Genomic DNA, 19,665 nt, shown 5'->3' with positions numbered 1-19,665 from the left:
CTGTGCCTTCACTGCTGTGAGGACTGTGGAGGCATGCTTGCGTGACCCAGGGTGACCCTGCCTAGAGGTCTTTTGAGGTGCCATTCTCTTCCTACTCATGTTCCTGCCAAGCCATCACTTCTGACTAGGGTCATGGTTAAGAGCCCCGAGGATTGCAAAACAAAGTGATTTTAAAGTTCCTCCCATCCACCCTCTCTCTCTCCCTCTCCTTCTCTCTCTCCTTCCTTCTCTTCCTTCCTTTTCTTAATCTATCCGATCTATGGGGCTTTAATTTTAGGCTTTATTCGTAAATGCCTCTTCACTCCTTTAAGTAACAGGAAAGCCTGAGCAAATCAAAAGCTTGCTTCTTCTCAGAGTGCTTTGATTTTACTGTAAACCTAACTAGAAAGTGGCATTGTAATACAAATTGTGCCTGTTGTTAGAAATAGATCTACAGAAATAACTAATTCCATCCTTCAGCTATTTTCAACTTTTTTATGATGCTTCCTATGGAAGAACCTATTATGTATTTATGTAAAACTCAAAGCTAAAGATTCATGAATAGCCTTGCTATGTATAGTTTAACTACTCAGAACTACTCTGATGTGTGCCTCTCCTGAGGCATTTGTTCTAAGACACCTCCCACCCACCACACTTTTCCCCTTACCCCTATCCCAGTTGATGTTTGAACTGCACGTAGTATTGAACTCCAGTTTTACAAATTCTTTGTTTTTATTTTAGACAGGGTTTCACTATGTAGCTCAGGGTGGCTTGGTGTTTGCTGTGTATTCCACATTGAACTTGAACTCTTGCTTGTCCTGCCTCAATCTCTAGTGCTAGGATTGCCAGCATGCACCATTCTTTGCCAAACATTGTTTCTCTATTCATGAATGCATATGCTTCTCCTAAGCTTGACCACATTACATTGATTTAGGATCATCGCTAGGTAAGATAAAGAAGCCTTGAACAAAATGCTGTGGATTTGATGATAGCTGAGATGACTTAAATTGCCAACAGGTAGGTAGAATATATGACTTCAATATGTTGGATGAGGGTAAGATTCATATTCTGGTAGAACAGATGAGAATTGTTAATTTCTAGAACTCTGCATTTCATATTTTCAGACTGTCATTGACTGGCAGTAATTTTTTAAAATATTTTACTTATTTATTTTGTATATGTGCATGTAGACGTCAGAAGTCCACTTGTCAGCCCTCCCTCCATCATGTGGGGCCCAGAGGTCAAACTCAGGTCCTCAGCTTTGGTGACAGATGCCTTTGTCTTCTGAGATCTCACAGGCCTGACTGGTAGTAATTAAAACTGGAAAGTTAAGCTGGTGTGGTGGCACACTCCTTTAATCCTAGCAGTTGGGAGGCAGAGGCAGGCATATCTCTTGAGTTTGAGTTCAAGGCTAACATGGCCTACAGAGTGAGTTTCAGGATAGCTAGGGCTACAAAACAATCAAACAAACAAAAACTGAAAGATTAAGTCACTGACTGATTAGGATGTACTGTAGTCCATTCTGTTCTTATTAAAAATGAGAGTTGATTGAGGGACCATTCACCTGTTTACAGAATCCTTCTTCTTGTAGAGAAGTTGGGATTTCCTAGGGGAAGGACTTGGTTTTGAGGTGGAGGAGGAGCCAAATTGTCATGCTGTAGCTAAGGACATGGACTTTGGCTCTGCAGTTGCTGTCATTTGAACAGGTTAGGCGAGTTGGCAGTCTTGGGTCTCAGGCTTTTTTCTGTGCAGTGGGAATGGTGCCACTGCCTTGTGATTATGAAGATAAAGTGGCCATGTATGGCTAAAAGTAAACCTCTGGGAATAACGCTGAGCTGTATTCAGCATTTTTGTCTGTTTTAAGATTTAATGGTGCCTTTCTGACTTTGGCCCCATGTTCTTTAAACAGAGCACAGATTCTGCTATGAGAGGAGGTGTGGGGCCACGTTAAGTTCAGAGCAGGCGAATGGGAGCTGCTGCGGTGGTTTGCTCTCCCTTTGGGATCAGTTATGTGACTCCCAGCATGCTGGTTCATTATAGCATGGGATCTGTCTAGGCAGGAGACCTGGTCTTCCTGTTGCTGTCCAAGAGTAGGAGGTTAAAGGTAGAGAAGGAGAGGCAGGGAGAAAGGCTAGAGGACATTCTTCTCTTCCTCCCTCTCCCTTAAAGAATTAACGGTGTTTTTATCTGGTCTCACACTGAAGTGTTGGCTTGCCTGGAACGCACTGTCTAGCTGGTTCTAACCTCAGAACAACACTCCTGCCTCAGCCTACCAAGTGCTGGGTGTGAACCTAGCATGCCTGGCTTTTGACAAGTTATTAGCAAATCTGAGGGGCAAGACTGCTGGATCAGCAGTTAGGGGCACTTGCTGTTCTTTTTGAGCATCAAGGGTTGGGTCTGAGCACACATGTGACAGCTTACAACTGTCTTTAACTTTAGTTCTGGGTAATCTGGCATCTTCGTCTGGCTCAGACGGCATGCAGCACAAACTTGGTTCATGTACATATGTGCAGGCAAAGCCACACATACACATAAAATAAAAATAAATCTTTAGAAAGGAAGTAAAGTGTATTTGAGCATAAAATGTAAACATTTTATATAAAATTAAAGTCTGTCTACTCCTATCAATAAATGTCCGTTTATTAACATTCTTTTCATACATTTAAAAAGATGCTGGTAATATTTTATATTCAAGCACAACTTAAAATATTATTTAGCTTGCAGTGTGGGTGTACGTTTGTGTGCATGTGAAGGCCAGAGGTTAGCATTAGGGGTCTTCCTGGGTCATTCTCTATATATAGCTAAAGGCAGAGTCTCTGGCGTGAATGCAGAGCTCACTGCTTTGGCTGTTCTGGCTGGCTTGTCTGGTGACCCGTCTCCCCCTTCACACTCTGGGATTACAGGTGGTGTCAGCATACACAACTCTGGAGCTTGCCACAGTAAGCCCTTTACCTGCGGAGCCACCTCCCCAGACCCTCAAGCACTCTTAAAATAAAAAACCAAGCAAAACAGAAAACCAACAACAAAAGACCCAAACTGAACTATTCAGACAGTTGTTGATCAGAAAGGGAGAAAGGGGGAAAAAAGAGCGCATCATCTGTAAAACTGAAGGGGGACTCTGCCCCATATCCTCCTAGACATTCTAGACAGAGGACAGCTTCGATTTAAAGACCCTTTGCACTTTTTGCTGTTTTACCCTTGTTTGGTGTACTAATGACTCTTCTGTTGCTGTGATGAAACACCATGAGGAAAGCGACTTAGAGTATTTGGGCTTAACCATTCTAGAGTGATGAGAGTCTGTCATTGAGGAGGCCTGGCAACATTCAACAGGCACAGCGCTGGAGCAGAGAGCTGAGAGCTCACACTCTGAAGGGGAACTGTGAACTAGAAATGGTGCAAGTCATTAAGCCCTTAAAGCCCTTCTCCAGCGACTCTTTCCTCCAACAAGGCCATAGCTCCTAAACCTCACCAAACAGAGCCACAAGTGTTCAATGCCTGAGAGTATGGCGTATGAGGGACATATTTCAGACTACCACATTTGGCATGCCCCCTTGATGCTTTTATAGGTTAGATAGGTTTGTTAATTTGTTTTGAGACAGGGTCTCAAGTGTGCTGCCTTGGCTACTTGGAGCTGCCCTTGAATTCAGTGATCTGCCTGTCTTAGCCTCTCAAGCACAGGGGTTAAAGTTGTGTGCTGCCATGCCGAATCTTATAGGCTCTATGTGAGTGAAATTAACATCCTGTTAGATTGAGAGGGCTGGGAATATTGTGTGCGTGTGTGTGTGTGTGCGTGTGTGTGTGTGTGTGCGTGTGTGTGTGTGTGTGCGTGTGTGTGTGTGTGTGTGTGCGTGTGTGTGTGTGTGTGTGTGTGTGTGTGTGTGTTATTTGTTGGATGTAAAAGCTGCATTGTTCTCGTCAGTGCTTTTCTGCACCTTAGGTTCCTCAGCCCGTGACTAGTCTGTCATCTAGTTCCAGAGGGAACCCCTGATGTGTTGCCACAAGTAAAGGCCCTCTTCTCAGGACCTGACCAGACGTGCTTTCTAGAAATGGTGCCTTACGGAAGATTTTGTCTTTTCTTCTCTCACAGATTTTGAAGCAAGCTTTATAAGGCTGTTGGACAAAATAACGAATGGTTCTCGAATTGAAATCAACCAGACAGGTAAACTGCTTCTCTCTGTTCCTAAAAACACCTACAGGTACTGCTTAGACATTCTTCTGCTTCTCCTGTTGCTGGTATGAATACTATATTGTGTTAAAAAATAAACTTCATTAAGCATTTTGTGTTTATGTAAGCCACCATCATGAATGTTTGGAGAAGAGCTTTTGGAATTATCCCAAGGAAGTGCTAAGTGGAGATTGTAATAATACAAAGTTCATTATTCTGGATCGTTAATATAATAGTTTCAAATGGAAAAAACCCATTGTGTTTATAGTATGATTATGTACATCTGTACACACACACGTATACCTTAAGAACATGCATATACACACACCTCCCAGTTTTTAAGAGGCATACAGAACTAAGGCTATATAAGGTTAATGGTCCAGTGCATGCCTAGCTTGGTCAAGGTTTAACCCTCAGCACTGGAAGAAAAGAAATAAGGAAAATACACTTGATTTTGAGAAGTAGACAAGTGACTATTTTAGACCAAAGTGAGCTTTCCTTCTTTCACATACATAACGTGTAAACTTTCTGAAGTCTGTTTATTTGTACTGTTTAATTATGTTGAGTTCTTACAGCAGACCCCCAGATGTACTGCATTGTTGTAGGTACTGAAATCTATTTTAAAATTTTATTTGAAGTTTCTACAAATAACAAGAAATGGACAATCCTTTCAGCCCCTTCTTCTAGACTCTTTCTAGAGGTAGCATGTCACAGCTCAATGGACTGTGCTTTTGCTGTTCTCTTGCGGGTCGCTTTCCTGCTGTCCTGTGCTGAGCTCTCCGTGTATTTCTGTGTGTTACAGCTTAGTACTTTAGTGTGTAGATGGGTAGGCATTTATTTAAACTATAAAATGGGTTGGTACACGTTTGAGTTCCTTGATGCTTTTTCTTTTCTCTCTCTCTCTCTCTCTCTCTTTTTTTTTTTTTTTGGGGGGGGGTTATTAGAACCACTACCTACACTGAATAGGAAGTAGGGCAGACATCCTTTGGTTGGCACGTGGACTGCACACAGACATGGCACACAGGATTCTTTAGCCTCTCCCGCATGCTAACTGTCTTCTGAAAGAAGGCAGATTTGGATTTGCAGGGGCAGGGTGTCACGTAGATGTACTGGCCTCTGTCTGTATTCAGCCATGCCTCGTGGGAACAGGCCCGGAATGAGGTGTTCACACGTCCTTTCTAGTTGTGTTTAAGGAAGGAAGGGATTGTTTTGATGTACGGTTTTTAGGTGGCAGAGAGGGTGTGGCAGCTCAGCAGTTCCTGGACCAGTAGGCTTTGAGGAAAAGAAGATGCTCTTCTTCATCCTTTATTCATCCTGAGCGCGTGGCCTTTGGGATGGGGCTGCTTCCCCTCAGAGAGGTTCTCCTGAAGCTAATCTCTCTGGAACCTTCACAGACACACCCGAGGGGTCTTTACCAGTCTCATAGGGAATGGTAACTATGATGGGTTGACAGTGACGTTTAGCCACCTCATACCCCCTCTGTCTGCCATCCCTTGTCCTCCTCAGGGTGATGATCAAGTCGGCTTCTTGCCTGAATAATCTGTAGACGTAAATAGAATGACAGACTACTTCTCAGATTCTTGACCGAAAGTTTGTTGCTGTGACTGAATACTGTTTAGAATAATGATCCAGGTTGTCCTTCTGAGACATGTTAGTAATGATCCTGGCTGTAGTATTAATATAGTAAAACCTGTTTATCTTATGGAATTCCTAAGAGACATTTTTCATTTATATGTCTGAACATATTTTCTTCCTCAAATGTTTCTATTTTTGGCAATTCTATTCCAGAGACATCATAAAAGCCTGAGCAGTAGAGACACTGCTCCCAAGCCACCTCGGATATTTCATTTGGTTTTCTCTACCATATGTACATGCATTCTTTTTTTTTTTTTTGATTGTGTGACTATGGGAAAAACTGAAACAGGTTAATGATGAGTGTCTACTGACACAGAATAAGTTGAAATATTTCACTAACTAATATCAAATTAAAATAGCTACCACTGGTAGGATAGGATATCACAAAAACCTGGTTTGTGAGATGCTGTGATTGGTAAGTGGGGTGTCTGAGAGACCCCATTTGAGGGAGGCTTCAGGATGTGGACTGCTGGGGTGAGACCATGGTCCACAGGCCTATCGTCAGCAGCCTGAGTGGGCTGGAAGCTTGAGGTCTCTTTGGAGCCATCTGTGCTCTGCTGAGACCGGGGCGGCGTGGCTAGCTCAGGAAGGAGTTGGTATATTACTCTGTTAAGTTGTACCCACAGTTTCTTACTGTTCCAGAGGCTTTTGACATGAAGCGTGGATGGCATTTTGAGGAATGGCATTTTGAGCTTCTTGGATGCCTTGGCCAGATTTCTGCTTGGAACCGACTACATTTTGTTTTGATACTTAATTTTGTTCCTGCTGCATCCTTTTTTCCCCCTCTTTGTTTAAGGAACAACCTTATATTACCAGCCTGGCCTTCTGTATGGTGGATCTGTGGAACATGACTGCAGTGTCCTCCGTAGCATTGGCTATTACCTGGAGGCTCTGCTTTGCCTGGCTCCGTTTATGAAGCACCCATTAAAAATCATTCTGCGAGGAGTGACCAATGACCAAGTGGACCCTTCGGTGAGTACTGGGGTCAAACCATGATATGATTTTTCTTCTGTTTGTTGCCATAGCCAGTTTCTTTGGGAAAAGTTCATTAGAAGGACAGTTTTTCATACGTGTTTCCTTTGCTGAGTCTTAGAGGTTAGCTAATTCACTCCAAGACACAGGTGAATCAAGATCCACAGTCATCAAGTTGGAGAGGACGGCTAACATTCGTCAAAGTGCCTTTCTCTGTTGTAGCTGTGAACCTTCAAAAGAGATGCTTGCTGTCTCATGCTTGACATGAAGTATGGCTCTGTGGCTGCAATGTGGACGGAGTTTCTTTAAGGTTGTGTGAGCACTATGCTAGAGGGCAGCAGATCAAAGTTTTAGGTAGGAAATGATGTATGGCTATTGCCACAGCATAATCTTGTCCTATCCAGGCCTTGGCCATTAATTCAAGGACTTTTCACCTAAGATGTTTCAGACAAAGTGGGCCTGAGGGCAGTGATGGGATGTGTAAGCATTGGTAGTTTGTAGGAAACATCAAGCTTTTCACCAAGCATGTTAATTTCCTGTAGATAGGAGAAAAATGGTTTAATACCCAACAAGAATTTTCATTTTGTTTACCATAGTTGTCAGTGTCTATTCTGTGGGGAGGGAAGGAGTCCACACTTGAGGATACTTTATTGTATAGAAGAGGCTTTTTTGTATAGCTGGTGGCCATGACATCCTCACTGAAGAAGTCGCTTATCTTCTCTGTAGATACGCACCACAGCAGCTTCTGACTAAGGGCAAGAAGGTGCTGCAAGTTTCCTGACTGGGAAGGAGACGTTAATGGCGACTGCCCATGCTTGCCAATGGTCCCACACGGTTAATGTGTTCTCGGGGAGTCGAGGGCGTGTTCCTCCGTTCTCAGAATCTTAGCCACATGGACTTCTCAGAGGATGCTCACAATTGACAGTTCTCAGCTGTAGGTGAAAGAATGCTCTGAAAACTGTTTAAAGTACTAAATTAGAGCTTCTGGCTGCCTCTCCCCCGCATTGTCTAGAGATTCTAGGAAGTGGTTCCTTTGGTTAAAATAGAGGAGGCATCTGCACTTTTAGGTTATAGGTAGTGATGCATCTGGACTAATGGTAAGCACAGGTTTGGGGATTTAGCACCGTGCCCGTTTCATTCTCATTTTATAGTTGCTGATAGTCATAAACACTGTCTTAAACAAGTTTTTAGAAACATTATCTATTAGTAAAAAAGATAGTTGATCAATTCCCAGAAATAGTGCTTTAACTATTTATGCAAAGTGCTTAAAGCAAATTTGTTTTCATAGTTAGGGAATGCCATGCCTACCAGTACTTTTCTCTTCTGGACATATTGCCACTTATGACTGAAGTGACCTTGGTCTAACCTGACTAGACTAGGTTAAAAGAAAGGTGCTTAATCTTGGGTAAAGAGTAACTTTTTCAGTCTATGGGCTCTTCACTTCAGGCATCTTCTTTTCTCTGTTCCCTATGGTTCTGCTCTCTACAAAAAGAATGGATTTCATAAGTTTCATGAATTAATTCTTCCTTCAAAGAGCTTTCCTTCTCCTAGGATGGGTAGCTGGCAACTGGAAGGCATGAGCTGGCACTATGAGATGTGCAGTTGTGGAATCTGTATCCTAGTCTGATGAGCATTGCTAAACAAAGTACCCGAGACTGCGTAGATGATGAAGTAAAACTTTCTCTTCTGAAAGCTCAAGAGATGGTGCACATTGAAAGATGGTGGAGGGAATGTCCTGGCAGGACAGAGAAATTGAGCCAAACCTAATCTTATATCAGAAGCTTGTTTCAACACTAACTAAGCCACGTGCCTGATACTGTCCATAATCTATCGATGAAGGCTATGTTGGCATTACTCTAAAAGTAAATCAACTCTAAAAAGTCCTATTTCCTACCAGTGTTACAGTGACAAATTTCAACATAAGACTATCAAGAGAGAGAGAAATTAGGGAAAGCTACTCCTGGAAGGAAGGCCACTCTCCGGATTTTAGGGAAACCCTGTAGTAGGTTACCATTTAGGTTTGTATAAGGATACTTTATAGTTCCCACAAGGACAAAACCACCCAACAATACATTTTTCTGAACCTCTCCCATTGTTAAGTGTTTAACTTGCTAAGTGTTGTTAAGTTGTTAACACCCATGTTTTTGGATATGTTTAGCTTTAATATTTAATTAAATTAGCTAGCCTTTAATAATTTGGCTAGATCCTGTCACATCCAGTCGATTGTGAAAGTGTTCCTAGGCCTTGTGATCATTTCCATTTCTGACCTACCTGTCTTCTGCTCTTAGAGCCTTATTGGAGGGTCATTGTATCCATTAGCCTGTTAGACTTGTGGCACCATGGAGACAGCAAGACTTGAAGCCTGTCCTTAGGAAGGGAATTCTGATTGCTGTGATTTTCTTCACAGGAGCTCATCAGAGGCTGAGCTTGGGACCAGGATTGGTCCTGGTCTCTTCTGCTCATGTAACTACTACCCTTGCTTCCTGTCATAGGGCTGCCTCCCCAGAGCCTTCTGGGAGCTCTGGATACGGAAGAGATGACAGTAATTGGCAAAATCCTGCCATGATCTGTCAGTACTGCTGTAATTACCATTTGAGGGTGTCAATGCTTCATGTATTGAGGTCATCATTCCCCCTAAGGTCCTCCCCATCCCCATAGGATCAGTACCTATATCAGGATTCTTAGGTAAACATTGAGGGGTTCATTTTGCTTGCTCTGACATCAGCTCTTAAGTGTTAAAAAGAGAATACTTGTTATGTATATTGGAAAAGCTTCAAAAATAATGTTATAATAATTATTAATAAATTAATAGAGTAATGTCATAGGTATGATACCTATGAGAATGAGCAGGGGTCCTGGTTTGTTTTCTGTGTACGTCTAGCAGTCTCTTTGAGTTTTGTTTGCTGCTTGGATTCTAGCTACATGTTCAAAGTTTAATTAAAAATTCTTTTTTTGAAATAACTTACAGGTTGATGTTCTTAAGGCAACAGCACTCCCTCTGTTAAAGCAGTTTGGGATTGATGGAGAATCATTTGAGCTAAAGGTAGGAATGTGTGAACTGCTGGCTGTGTATATCTAAAACATTTTTTGTTTAACTCATTGGAAAAAATGTGATAGATGATGATTTGAAATTTCATGTCCAGGGCTTTTTAACTGATACTTCAAATCTTGACCTGAAAGAGACCCTTTAATAATGGCAATAGTAGCCAACAGTCTTGTCCTCCTTTGGGGAAGGTGCTGTTATAAATGTACTGAGACCTTCACATCTCATCACAACTGTTGGTTAGCTGTGGATAGACCCACATGAATTTTGGCCGATTGTCTCTCTTGTCTGAATCATCCTGGTGTAATTTATGTCCAGAGGCTCCTGAGACTCCACAGTGTCTTAAGCCCAGTGAGAATGATTTAATCTTCCTGAATTGGGGTATAAGAAGAACCCATGTTTTCTGTGTCTGCTTTCTCCCATCTGCCCCTTACCACTTTGTGCAGATCTTGCGACGGGGAATGCCTCCTGGAGGAGGAGGTGAAGTGCTTTTCTCGTGCCCCGTGAGGAAGGTCCTAAAACCCATGCAGCTCACAGACCCAGGGAAAATCAAGCGGATCAGAGGAATGGCGTATCCTTTGCACTAGAATCCTTATTCTTCTCTTGCCTCATGAAGATAACAGCTCCACTTCTTTGCACCATTTCCATTTCAGCAGTCTCATGAAAGTTTTAGTGGTGAAACGGTACTAGTTGAGATATGTTTTATTATTTGTCTCACAGTGACAGGGTTGATTAATTTTTCTTCACGTAATGCTCCACTGTTGGGGGAAGGAAATGACTCTGTAAACCGTAGCTCCGGCATAACGTGTGAAGCGGGGTGGGGTGGGAGCGGTGGCTGGGGGAGCTGGCGCGAGGCTGGAGATGTAGCGCTGTCAGGAAGTGCTGCTGTGTCCTTTGGGGAAGAGCACTTTATGCATCTCAGCGCTAAGCTGCAGACATTTCAAGTTAACTCACGTCTTATTTTGCAGACAGGGAAACTGAGGTATAAAGGTTCTATTTGCTAATAATGTCACATAGCTAATTGGTATAAATGGGATAAACCTTGTCAGTAATCTGGAGCCCAGGCTTTTAACCCTTACTTCCCCCACCCCCACGTAGAAAAGCAGAGACATTTGTATGAGTCTTAAAGATGGAAGTTTATGAAGTAGGGCAAGAAAAGGGGGATGCTTTCGTGAGAAAAGTGGGCCTTTGCAGAAGAAGTGGCACACCAAAGTTCTGGGGAGTGCCTAACAATGTGGGTGGGTAGGACTCAGATGGTCAGTGACAGTTGGTGAACACAGTGGGTTATGAATTGAGCAGGAGCCAGTGAAGAACTGCTGAACAGTTGACTTTCATTTTAAAAGGAGGTGATGTTCATCTGGAGAGCAAATTTGCATATTAGGAGGACAAATTCGGCGGTCATGAATTTTGGAAAGTATGACTGTGGAAGAAAATCACGTAGTGGCAGCCTCTTAGGGACAGTGGTAACAGTGGTAACAGAATTATTCTGCTCTGTATTGAGGAAGGGAGGATGGCAGGGAGAGGATAAGTGAGAGCTTCAGGGGAGAGTGTATGGAACACAGGGAGAGGATTGGGAGTCATTGGGGGTACAGGCTTGTTGTTGGGGCTATTTGCTGACAGTAGGGACAGAAGCCTGGGGTAGGTATGGTGGAATAGTGAGAGTTCAGTGTTACACACGCTGGACCTGATGGCTTGACTGAAATAGGGTTAGGAAGGACATTAGGATTGAGGATCTATACCTCGGTGGTAAGAGAAAGGCTAGAAATGAAGGCTTTGAAGTCAGCAGTAGGGAACAGTGCAAAGACAGGAGACTGGAACCCTGAGAGGCCACCAGACCTGGAAAGGAAAGATTAAGTGAGGAGGAGTACAAAGAAGACAGGACCTCCTGGAAGAGCACAGTACCTGCTAAGGCACGGAGGAGTCAGTCTTGGCAGGGAAAAGCTGAAGGCTTGCACAGAGCTTTTGTAGAAGTGATGGAGGTGGAACACGTGACCAATTCTGGATTGTGGGGTGAAGGATAGGGAAGTAGTTGTGTTAGAGCTGTTCCTTTCAGAATCTCCACAGGAAAGAGAAGGTTCTTTGAACCTTCCCCCTGTGGAGTCCGAGGCACAAGACACTGTGAGGTGACATTTCCCTTCCTCTTGAGTGAAGCAGGGACAGAACACAGTTTGCTGGCACAGATCTGCCAATGGAAGCACTCACAGCACCCCTGTTCACATTCCTGTCTGAAGACCACTCGTGCTAGCCCTCAGTCAGCAGAACCCTCATTTAATGAGCCCCTCAAAGGAATATGGCCTGTGTCCCTACCTTTGTGAGTTTCAGAACTGGAGAATAAAAGCTGACTTTGGAAAAGCAGTAGTTGACTTTGTGGTTTTTACTTGTAGGGCTGGTTCCGGCTGGCCTGAGCTCATCCTTGTTTTTGAGTTGGGAGAACTGTGGTTTTAAATGACAGACACCTCCACTCTCACCCCCAGTGCCACTTTTCCTGCTTGCAGATCATTGACCAAGCAGACAGGTCCTGGGAGGGAGCTGGTGGTGGTCTGACCACCAGCTAGAGAGCAGTCCCCATTTATAGCAGGAGAGGAGGAGTGCGCTTGCAGTGTCATGGTGCTGAGCCAGAGCTTGTGTTTAGGCAGGCAGAGTTGAGTGCAGAAGCTGGGGGCCAGACAGGAGAGGTGGGTGAGTGTGGGACCATCTGCCTTCCTTTCCCTGTCAGTAGAGAGGGGCTAGTGTGAGTCTTTTGGTCTGTTTGTCTTTCACATACCATGACTCCCCGTGTGTGTGTGTGTGTGTGTGTGTGTGTGTGTGTGTACATGCATGCAGTGCACACCCAAACTCAGCCTCCTCTTGCCCTCTGCTTTCCCTGTCTCAGGAGGGTTAAAAGAAAGCTGGGGTTTTCGTTAGTTTTTTCTTTTCGAGACAGGATTTCTCTGTGTAGCCTTGGCTGTCCTAGACTCACTTTATAGACCAGGCTGGCCTCTAACTCACAGAGATCCCCCTGCTTCTGCCTCCTAGAATGCTGGGATTACAGGCCTGTGCCACCGCACATGCCAGAAGTTGTTTGTTTTTGTTTTTTGTAGCGAGGGCTCTTTAGTTTGAGCAGGTGTCTCAGTTCTGCATCCCAAGGGCTTACTCCATAGTAAGCTCAAGAGCCAGGACTTAAGGCCTCGTCTCAGGATTCCTGTGAGCATAAAATAAGGTGATATGTGTGTGAAAGAACTTTGGGAACCACGAGTGCAGTGGGATTGTGGCATCTTCTGAGCTGAGGGAAAGTGGGTAGGCTCAGGCTTCAGAAAGATGGCAACCATTCAGTCCAAAGGCTGTGAGATCTGGGGCTGTTTATCTAAACTGTGTTCAAAGTACATTCTGGACAGAAGAGGTGATGAAACTGGGGTCTTTGCATATTGAAAAATCCCTTTTTGTTCTTTCGCCATTTCGGATTTGTCCTTTGAGTCAAACCAAATATTTATCGAGTGTTTCTGAGTACAAAAGTGCTTTGCAGAGTCCTGAGGGATCCAGTTGTGAGCTGGCCTTAGAGAGCAAGGACAAGATGTGTCTGAAGGGAGATGCGGTAAGTGCAAGTCAGGTGCTGGCTGGAGGGCTTCAGGCAGGAGGTGTCTGTGGACTGAAGAGTAATGGGAGGCAGTTGAGGTTGCAGACTGACCTGGTGGAGGTAGGCAGCAGTGGAGGTAGGTGAGCTCGCTGAGCAGGCTGGGGGTCTTGGCAGCAGGGTGAAGGAGGAGTGCTCTTGAGCAGTGTTCAGGTCAGGGAGAGAAGCTGGCCGACAGGTCAGCCTCCATGCATAGCATTTTGTTCTTGAGTTCTAATGAAAGTCAAGTTGCTGTTAGTAATTATTGAACAGCTTTGTGGGAATGGGCAGGTCACACTATGTTGGAGTCCATTGGATTGATAGCATGGTGGTGGGGAAACATGATGTTTTTCCCATTGCTAAGTCTACACTGTTTGGGAGCAGGGGAAAAAACTCTCAACTCACTTGATCAGTACAGCTTTAAGGGGCCAAGGGCTACCTGCTCTGGAGCTTTGCCAGCCACACAGCACTCTCCTGCAGGCCCGGGTGCAGCAGATCCCTAGCAGGAGGGAAGGCCCCGCTTGGATTCCTGACTTACTCCAGCCACCCTGAGTATTCTCGGAGGTTTGTGGGTGAGCTAGGTACCGCCTGCCACCTTGTATGCATGATGTCATACCAGGGGACCATAGCCCTGGGAAGATGCCTTTGTTATGAAGTTTGAGTTTGGGGTTATGGGTTCCACATCCTCAGGCACCGATACCTTTTGTTAATTTCTTCCTCCTTTTCTGGGGTTCCTTGTTGTAAAATGCTGGATATGGTTTCCACCAGAGAGTAGCAAATAGAAGCCCCGCTGTCATTAAAAATGCACTGATTCTTAAATTTGTTTGGAAAACCTGTGGTCTTTAAAACAGCCGTCACCCTGACCTTTGAAAAATCATTTTCTGCTTCCTGTTCCTCTATTGTCATCCTAGGAGATGGGCTGAGATTGGCCCAGGGTTACCTAGTGGGGTATCTGGCCCAGGCTTAGGTTTGTTGTCACAGGGAGCCCAGTTGTGGCTGTGAAGAAGCGGCCATCTTCGCACTGTATAGAGTGGACAGTTACACAAAAATGGTATTTAGGAAGTCAGGGTTGAGCTGTGGGACCTGACTATACCTTCCATTCTAGGAATCTAAATTCCTTTTCATCATGAGTGCTTTGAACATTTGTTTTTATAATAATGAAAAAAAAAATAAGTTCTAGAACTATTAAGTTAATAACAGTTTGGGAGACAGTAGGATTGTAAGTCCCAGCCTGGCACAATTTTGCTAGCTTTCTAACTTGCTTTTCTCTGCTCTGGTACCCAAGCATCATGACCTCCTTAACCAGGGCTGCAGGTACTCTGTGCGTGTATCACCTCAGATGGCAAACCGGATTGTGGACTCTGCAAGGAGCATCCTCAACAAGTTCATACCCGACATCTATATTTACACAGACCACATGAAAGGCATCAATTCTGGGAAGTGAGTGCATCTTAGAACCTTAGCAGCTGAGCTCAGTGAGACACCACACCGCTCTTCTCTCATCTCGTTGATTTGAATCAAATTCTCCCGGTTTTGTTTGCCCCAAGTAAAAACATTGGATTCTGCCATTGTCTACGCGTGTTAAGAAATCACCTTTTCTCTAAGGGACCGCATAGCTGTTGCACAGGGTCTCTCCTAATTTGAGCAGAGAGTCAAAGTGAGGCAAGGGTGTGGTTGAATGTAAGTGGGAAGGTCGGCCTTCACACTGCCCAGGGGAAGTGATGGTGTCGGAGGTCAGGGCTGGAAAGGATGTGTGTAGAATTGGCCCTTCCCTCAGCAAATGGGAAAGCCATTGACTCCTCCATGCCTTTTATTATTCAAACCCAGAGCATTCTTCATTTACACACTGAGAGTAATAATGTAAATAGTGTCTGTGTAGCCTATTGGTGTATCTAGCACTCAGTAGGTGCTACAGAAATGGTAATTCCTAAAGTTGGCCTTTTCTTTGCACCTTCTGTGTTGGCTGTTGGTATGGAATTAGTGGGTCAGCTCTTTTCTGGAGGAGGTTTGCTGAGGGCTGGGGAAGGGTAGGTAGCAGCAGAAGCTGTCCGAATGTTCCAGGGTAGTCTGTTCTCTGATCTCTTGCTTTACCAAAATGGGCAGGAAAGAAACAATGCAGGCCTGGAGGCAATGCTGCCTGCCCCCAGCTGTAGTATAGCTTCTTACAGTGCTGTGCACTCAGCTGCCCTGGTATAGGGTCAGAGTAGCAGCCCTACATACAGATCAAGATATTGGCATGATGAGCTCCATTTAAAAATTACGTATAAAACCAATATGTGACTTACATTTCTGTTTGTTTTTTTAATCTCAAGCTACAAGCAATAAATCATTGTGGACTTCTGTGTGGATTATGCCCCCCTCTGACCCAGTGATGGATCCACATGAGTAAGGGTTGTTGAAATGTAGTATTTGTGACGTGAAGCCCTGGGAGCAAGCAATTTAAAAAAGAAAAAAATAAGGTAGTGCTTTATAGGTTAGAAAGCTGTGGAGACGACGCTTCGCAAACTCCCAGTGCAGATCCTCAGTGGTGGCGTGTGCACCATGCTAGACATGCCGTTTCTTGTGACTCAAAGGGGTCTTGTGTTTTGCACCAGACACCAGGTGTTGCTAATGGTGAGTGATGATAGATTGTTAAGCATGAGTCAGGTGCTCTGGAGCCTTTGCTTTGGCAGGTATTATAATTGTTTTAAAGATGTTAAAAACTGAGCAATAGAATTCTTCCACGTGAGGAATCCATATAGTGCATGAAAACATCAGAAGCCAGATTTGGTAGTGCATGTCTAATCCCAGCCTTCCTTGGTGGCTAAGATGAGGATTGTGAGTGTGAGGCCAGCCGGGGCTACCATCGAAACACTGTCTCTAAAAGTAAATGAATATAACTATACCTGTAGTTTTTCTGGAACTACTTTGGCATCTGAACAGTGTTGAGCGGTGTTAGAGGAGGCAGGTGTGTGTTGCAATTGTATATGGACCATGCCACTGGGAGGCTTTTTCAGTAATGTATTTACTTTGCACGGGCAAAGTACATTTGAGCATCAAGTCTGGCAAATTTATGTACCGTTTTGTTTTGTTCTTTTTTTTTTTTTTTTTTTTTTTTTCTGTCTAAATTGGTGGTTTGTGTTTTGTGAGGACCAAATCTCAGGTGTTTGCTCAGCATACTGCCTGGCTGTGGAAGCCTCCCACAGGTCCTTGCAGATGCATGAGTCAGCAGTGATCCTGGACAAGACTGTTAGGTTCTAGCTGTTGGATGGTAGAAACATGGCAGAGGCCACAGTGCTGGCCCATTGACTGTAGTTAAGTGGATTCTGAGTTCAGTGCTGTCTCTAGACAAAAGTGCAAACATGTACTTCCTCTGGCCCTTTCTGGTTTCACCCTTTTCATTATGGGAAACAGCTGGTATTTCTCAGAGTTGCGGTCATGATCCACAGGGTTGTAGTAATGGGAACTGGACAACTTGGATGGACTCCGGAATCTCTGAGGCCTATACTCCACACTTAACATTTGTCACTTTCTGGCCGAGTGCACATGGTTCAGGCTGCTTTCCCCCGGCATATTCTCACCAGTGAAAGGAGGCAGTGCCAGCTTCTCTACAAGCCTGGAGTGGCACTGTTATTTGCATGCTTGGTACCTAGAAGCCTGTTGATGTCATATTGTGATTGTTACAAACACAGTGAGAGTCTTTGCAGAGAGCAGGGAGGGAGGAACTAAGGGAATGGAGGCCTAATAGAAAATCCAAACTCCCTCTTTTGCTTCTGCTTTGTGTGCCTTGGTAGTCTGTATTTCTCTGATGAACAACACGTCTGCCTCTTTGTTTTGTTATGTGTTTTTTTTTCCCCCAAGGTTTATTTATTTATTTTATATATATGTGAGTGCTCTATCTGTATGTGTACCTGCTTGCCAGAAGAGGGCATCAGATGACATTATAGATGGTTGTGAGCCACCATGTGTTTCTGGGAATTGAATTCAGGACTTCTGGACGAGCAATCAGTGCTCTTAACTTCTGAGCCATCTCTCCAGCCCACATCTGCCTCTTTGTATGCTGCTGTGTGTGCCTTTACTTATTCAATGTCTGCCCTTGCATCATTAGGTCTCCAGGATTTGGGCTGTCGCTGGTTGCAGAGACTACAAATGGTACCTTCCTGAGTGCTGAACTGGCCTCCAATCCTCAGGGCCAAGGGGCAGCAGTGCTTCCTGAGGACCTCGGCAGGAATTGTGCAAAGCTGCTACTTGAAGAAATCTATAGGGTATGTCCCCAGCCTCTGCAGACGAAGGGAGAGGAACAATCAGGAAAAAGGCAACTTTACTCCTTTCTAAGCACTTAAGCTAAAGAGCTAACTTACATTTGTGTATCAAGCAGTTTAGAATTAGCTAGCCTAATGGGTTCATTGAACTAGTCCATGAGCAGAGACCTGGCTCTGTTGAGACAACAGACAGGCTTTAATGGGGACAGAGGAGAGAAATGGTACATTTAGAAAAGGGAGTGAAGGTTTAAAATAAAACACAGAAGCAGGTAAGGTTAAGATGTTGGTGGCTGGCACACTGACCTGACCAAAAGGAGGTCTCAGTCTTGGTCTCTCTCTTGCTCTCGCTCTTACTCTTGTTCTCTCCCTTGATCTTCTCCCCTCCCCGTCTGTTTTCATTTTATGTGTATAAGGGTCTGCCTGCATGTACATAGGTGTATCACATGCATGCCTGCTGCCTGCACATGGCTGTGAGCCACTGTGTGTGTGCTGGGGTGAATCTGGGTCCTCTGCAAGAACAGCAAGTGTTCTTTACTACCGAGCCATCCACTTAGTGCTGGGACTACTCTCTTAGCTGCCCCAGTTGTTGATATGTGGAGCTAGGGACGCACCTTCAGATTCATCCGGGTAGAAGTCTGGATTTTTATGTGGATAGATTTTTGCAGCATATTCTAGAGTATTGAGGACTTCAGCCAGTTCCTATTTTGCTTCTTCAGTTCTCTGGGTAGAATGTAGCTCAGGTTGTAGCCTTCTTCATGGCCACAAACTGTTGGTCACCTGCGCAGCAGGCACACAAGTGAGCACACACTTCACTTTCCCACCGCTGAGGAGATTGTGAGGGAAGAAACGATGCTTGCCAGAGGAGAATGTGTTACTAAGAGAAGATACTAGGGATATGATCCCCAGAATGCCTGCACAGTTGAAGACTGCTCCCCTGGGCTAAGCCCGGCCATCCTTGAAACCAGCTTAGTGGTCATGTGACAAAAATCTCAGCATTCTCACTGTGGGACCAGGGAGACTGAACTATTTGAGAATAAAGTAAACACCGGTCCCAAGTGGCTGTGCTTACCTAATTAAAGACAGGTACACCTCCTGATACACCTGAAAACTGTGGTATAGCCATGGTGCTTGCTGCTGGGAGCACTGGAGACAGAAGTGAGGTCCTCCTCAAGACACATCCTGTCAGGAATCTAATGTAGTCTGGTTCTGGTGCAGGTTTTTTGGTGCCAAGTCAGTTCATTTTTGATTACAGATTTTTATGTTGGTTTTGAAAGATAGGTGGTTATTAGATGGTGTGGGTAAATGATGAAGCCATTGATTTGCCAGGTACTTAATTCATGAAGTTTTATTAAGTTTTCCATGTCCTGTGTTGTGTTGGGTAAAGGGTATTGTGGTAGCTGTTTGTATGTAAGATCCCTGTTGCTTGTGTAGGTCTCCTCCTGGCCGTATGGGCTGCTGTGTCCTCACTCCCACTATGGGGACACTTCTGTCCCTTTCTAGTAGATCGTGGGAGAATGGAAACTTAGTGTTCTGGAGGAGGTCAGTGGGAGCCCCTGGGCACAGCTGGAGTATGGGTTTCATGTTCTCATAAACAGCAGTCTTGAAGCCTCAGGGTAAAAGCGTAGCCAGTTACAGGAAGAAAACATGCAGCCTGGATTAGGTATTGGATTCTTACCTTTAATTGAGACCTTTTAAAAACTATTATTGTTCCTCAACCAAATTTGCTATGTTTTAATCTTTGAGAAAACTTCCTGTGTCTCCAGTCTTTAATTAGTAAAAGGATGAAAATACTTGGTGCTGTTTTGATTAATTCTCTATAGATCTGTCATGTGACATGTGATAAACACCCTTCTGAAGGTGCCTTTTTTTTCTTTTTTTTTAAATAAAAATTGTGAGTCTCTGACCCATTTCCTTCTGTTCATGGGTTACCATGCCCTATTGGTTTTGCCCTGCTGTTCTGCCCTGCTGTTCCATCACTGCCCTGCTGTCTTTCTACCTCACCTCACCTCACCTCACCTCACCTCACCTCACCTCACCTCAC

General features: G+C 44.4%; 1 protein-coding gene across 2 annotated transcripts in view; it reads left to right on the top strand.

Annotated features, from left to right (window-relative positions):
* The first annotated feature begins 6,677 nt into the window (after positions 1-6,677).
* Rcl1 (RNA terminal phosphate cyclase like 1) overlaps positions 6,678-19,665 on the top strand; it is a 24,695-nt gene continuing 11,707 nt past the window's right edge. Inside the window, exons 1-6 of one of the 2 annotated variants that reach the window (XM_055613784.1) lie at positions 6,678-6,751; positions 7,478-7,689; positions 9,720-9,794; positions 10,241-10,365; positions 14,698-14,823; positions 17,471-17,627. In XM_055613784.1, the coding sequence (XP_055469759.1) occupies positions 10,256-10,365; positions 14,698-14,823; positions 17,471-17,627 (393 nt within the window). In that variant the 5' untranslated portion in view covers positions 6,678-6,751; positions 7,478-7,689; positions 9,720-9,794; positions 10,241-10,255. Of the gene's footprint in view, positions 6,752-7,477; positions 7,690-9,719; positions 9,795-10,240; positions 10,366-13,268; positions 13,366-14,668; positions 14,824-17,470; positions 17,628-19,665 lie in introns of those variants that run through there. The other variant, XM_055613785.1, reaches the window with a different exon arrangement.

The sequence above is a fragment of the Psammomys obesus genome, unplaced genomic scaffold (genome assembly GCF_907164565.1).
Source record: "Psammomys obesus unplaced genomic scaffold, mPsaObe1.curated_primary_1811, whole genome shotgun sequence".
NCBI classification, from domain to species: domain Eukaryota; kingdom Metazoa; phylum Chordata; class Mammalia; order Rodentia; family Muridae; genus Psammomys; species Psammomys obesus.
Note: the sequence above shows the minus strand (reverse complement) of the source record. Positions and strands in the feature narration are given on the sequence as shown.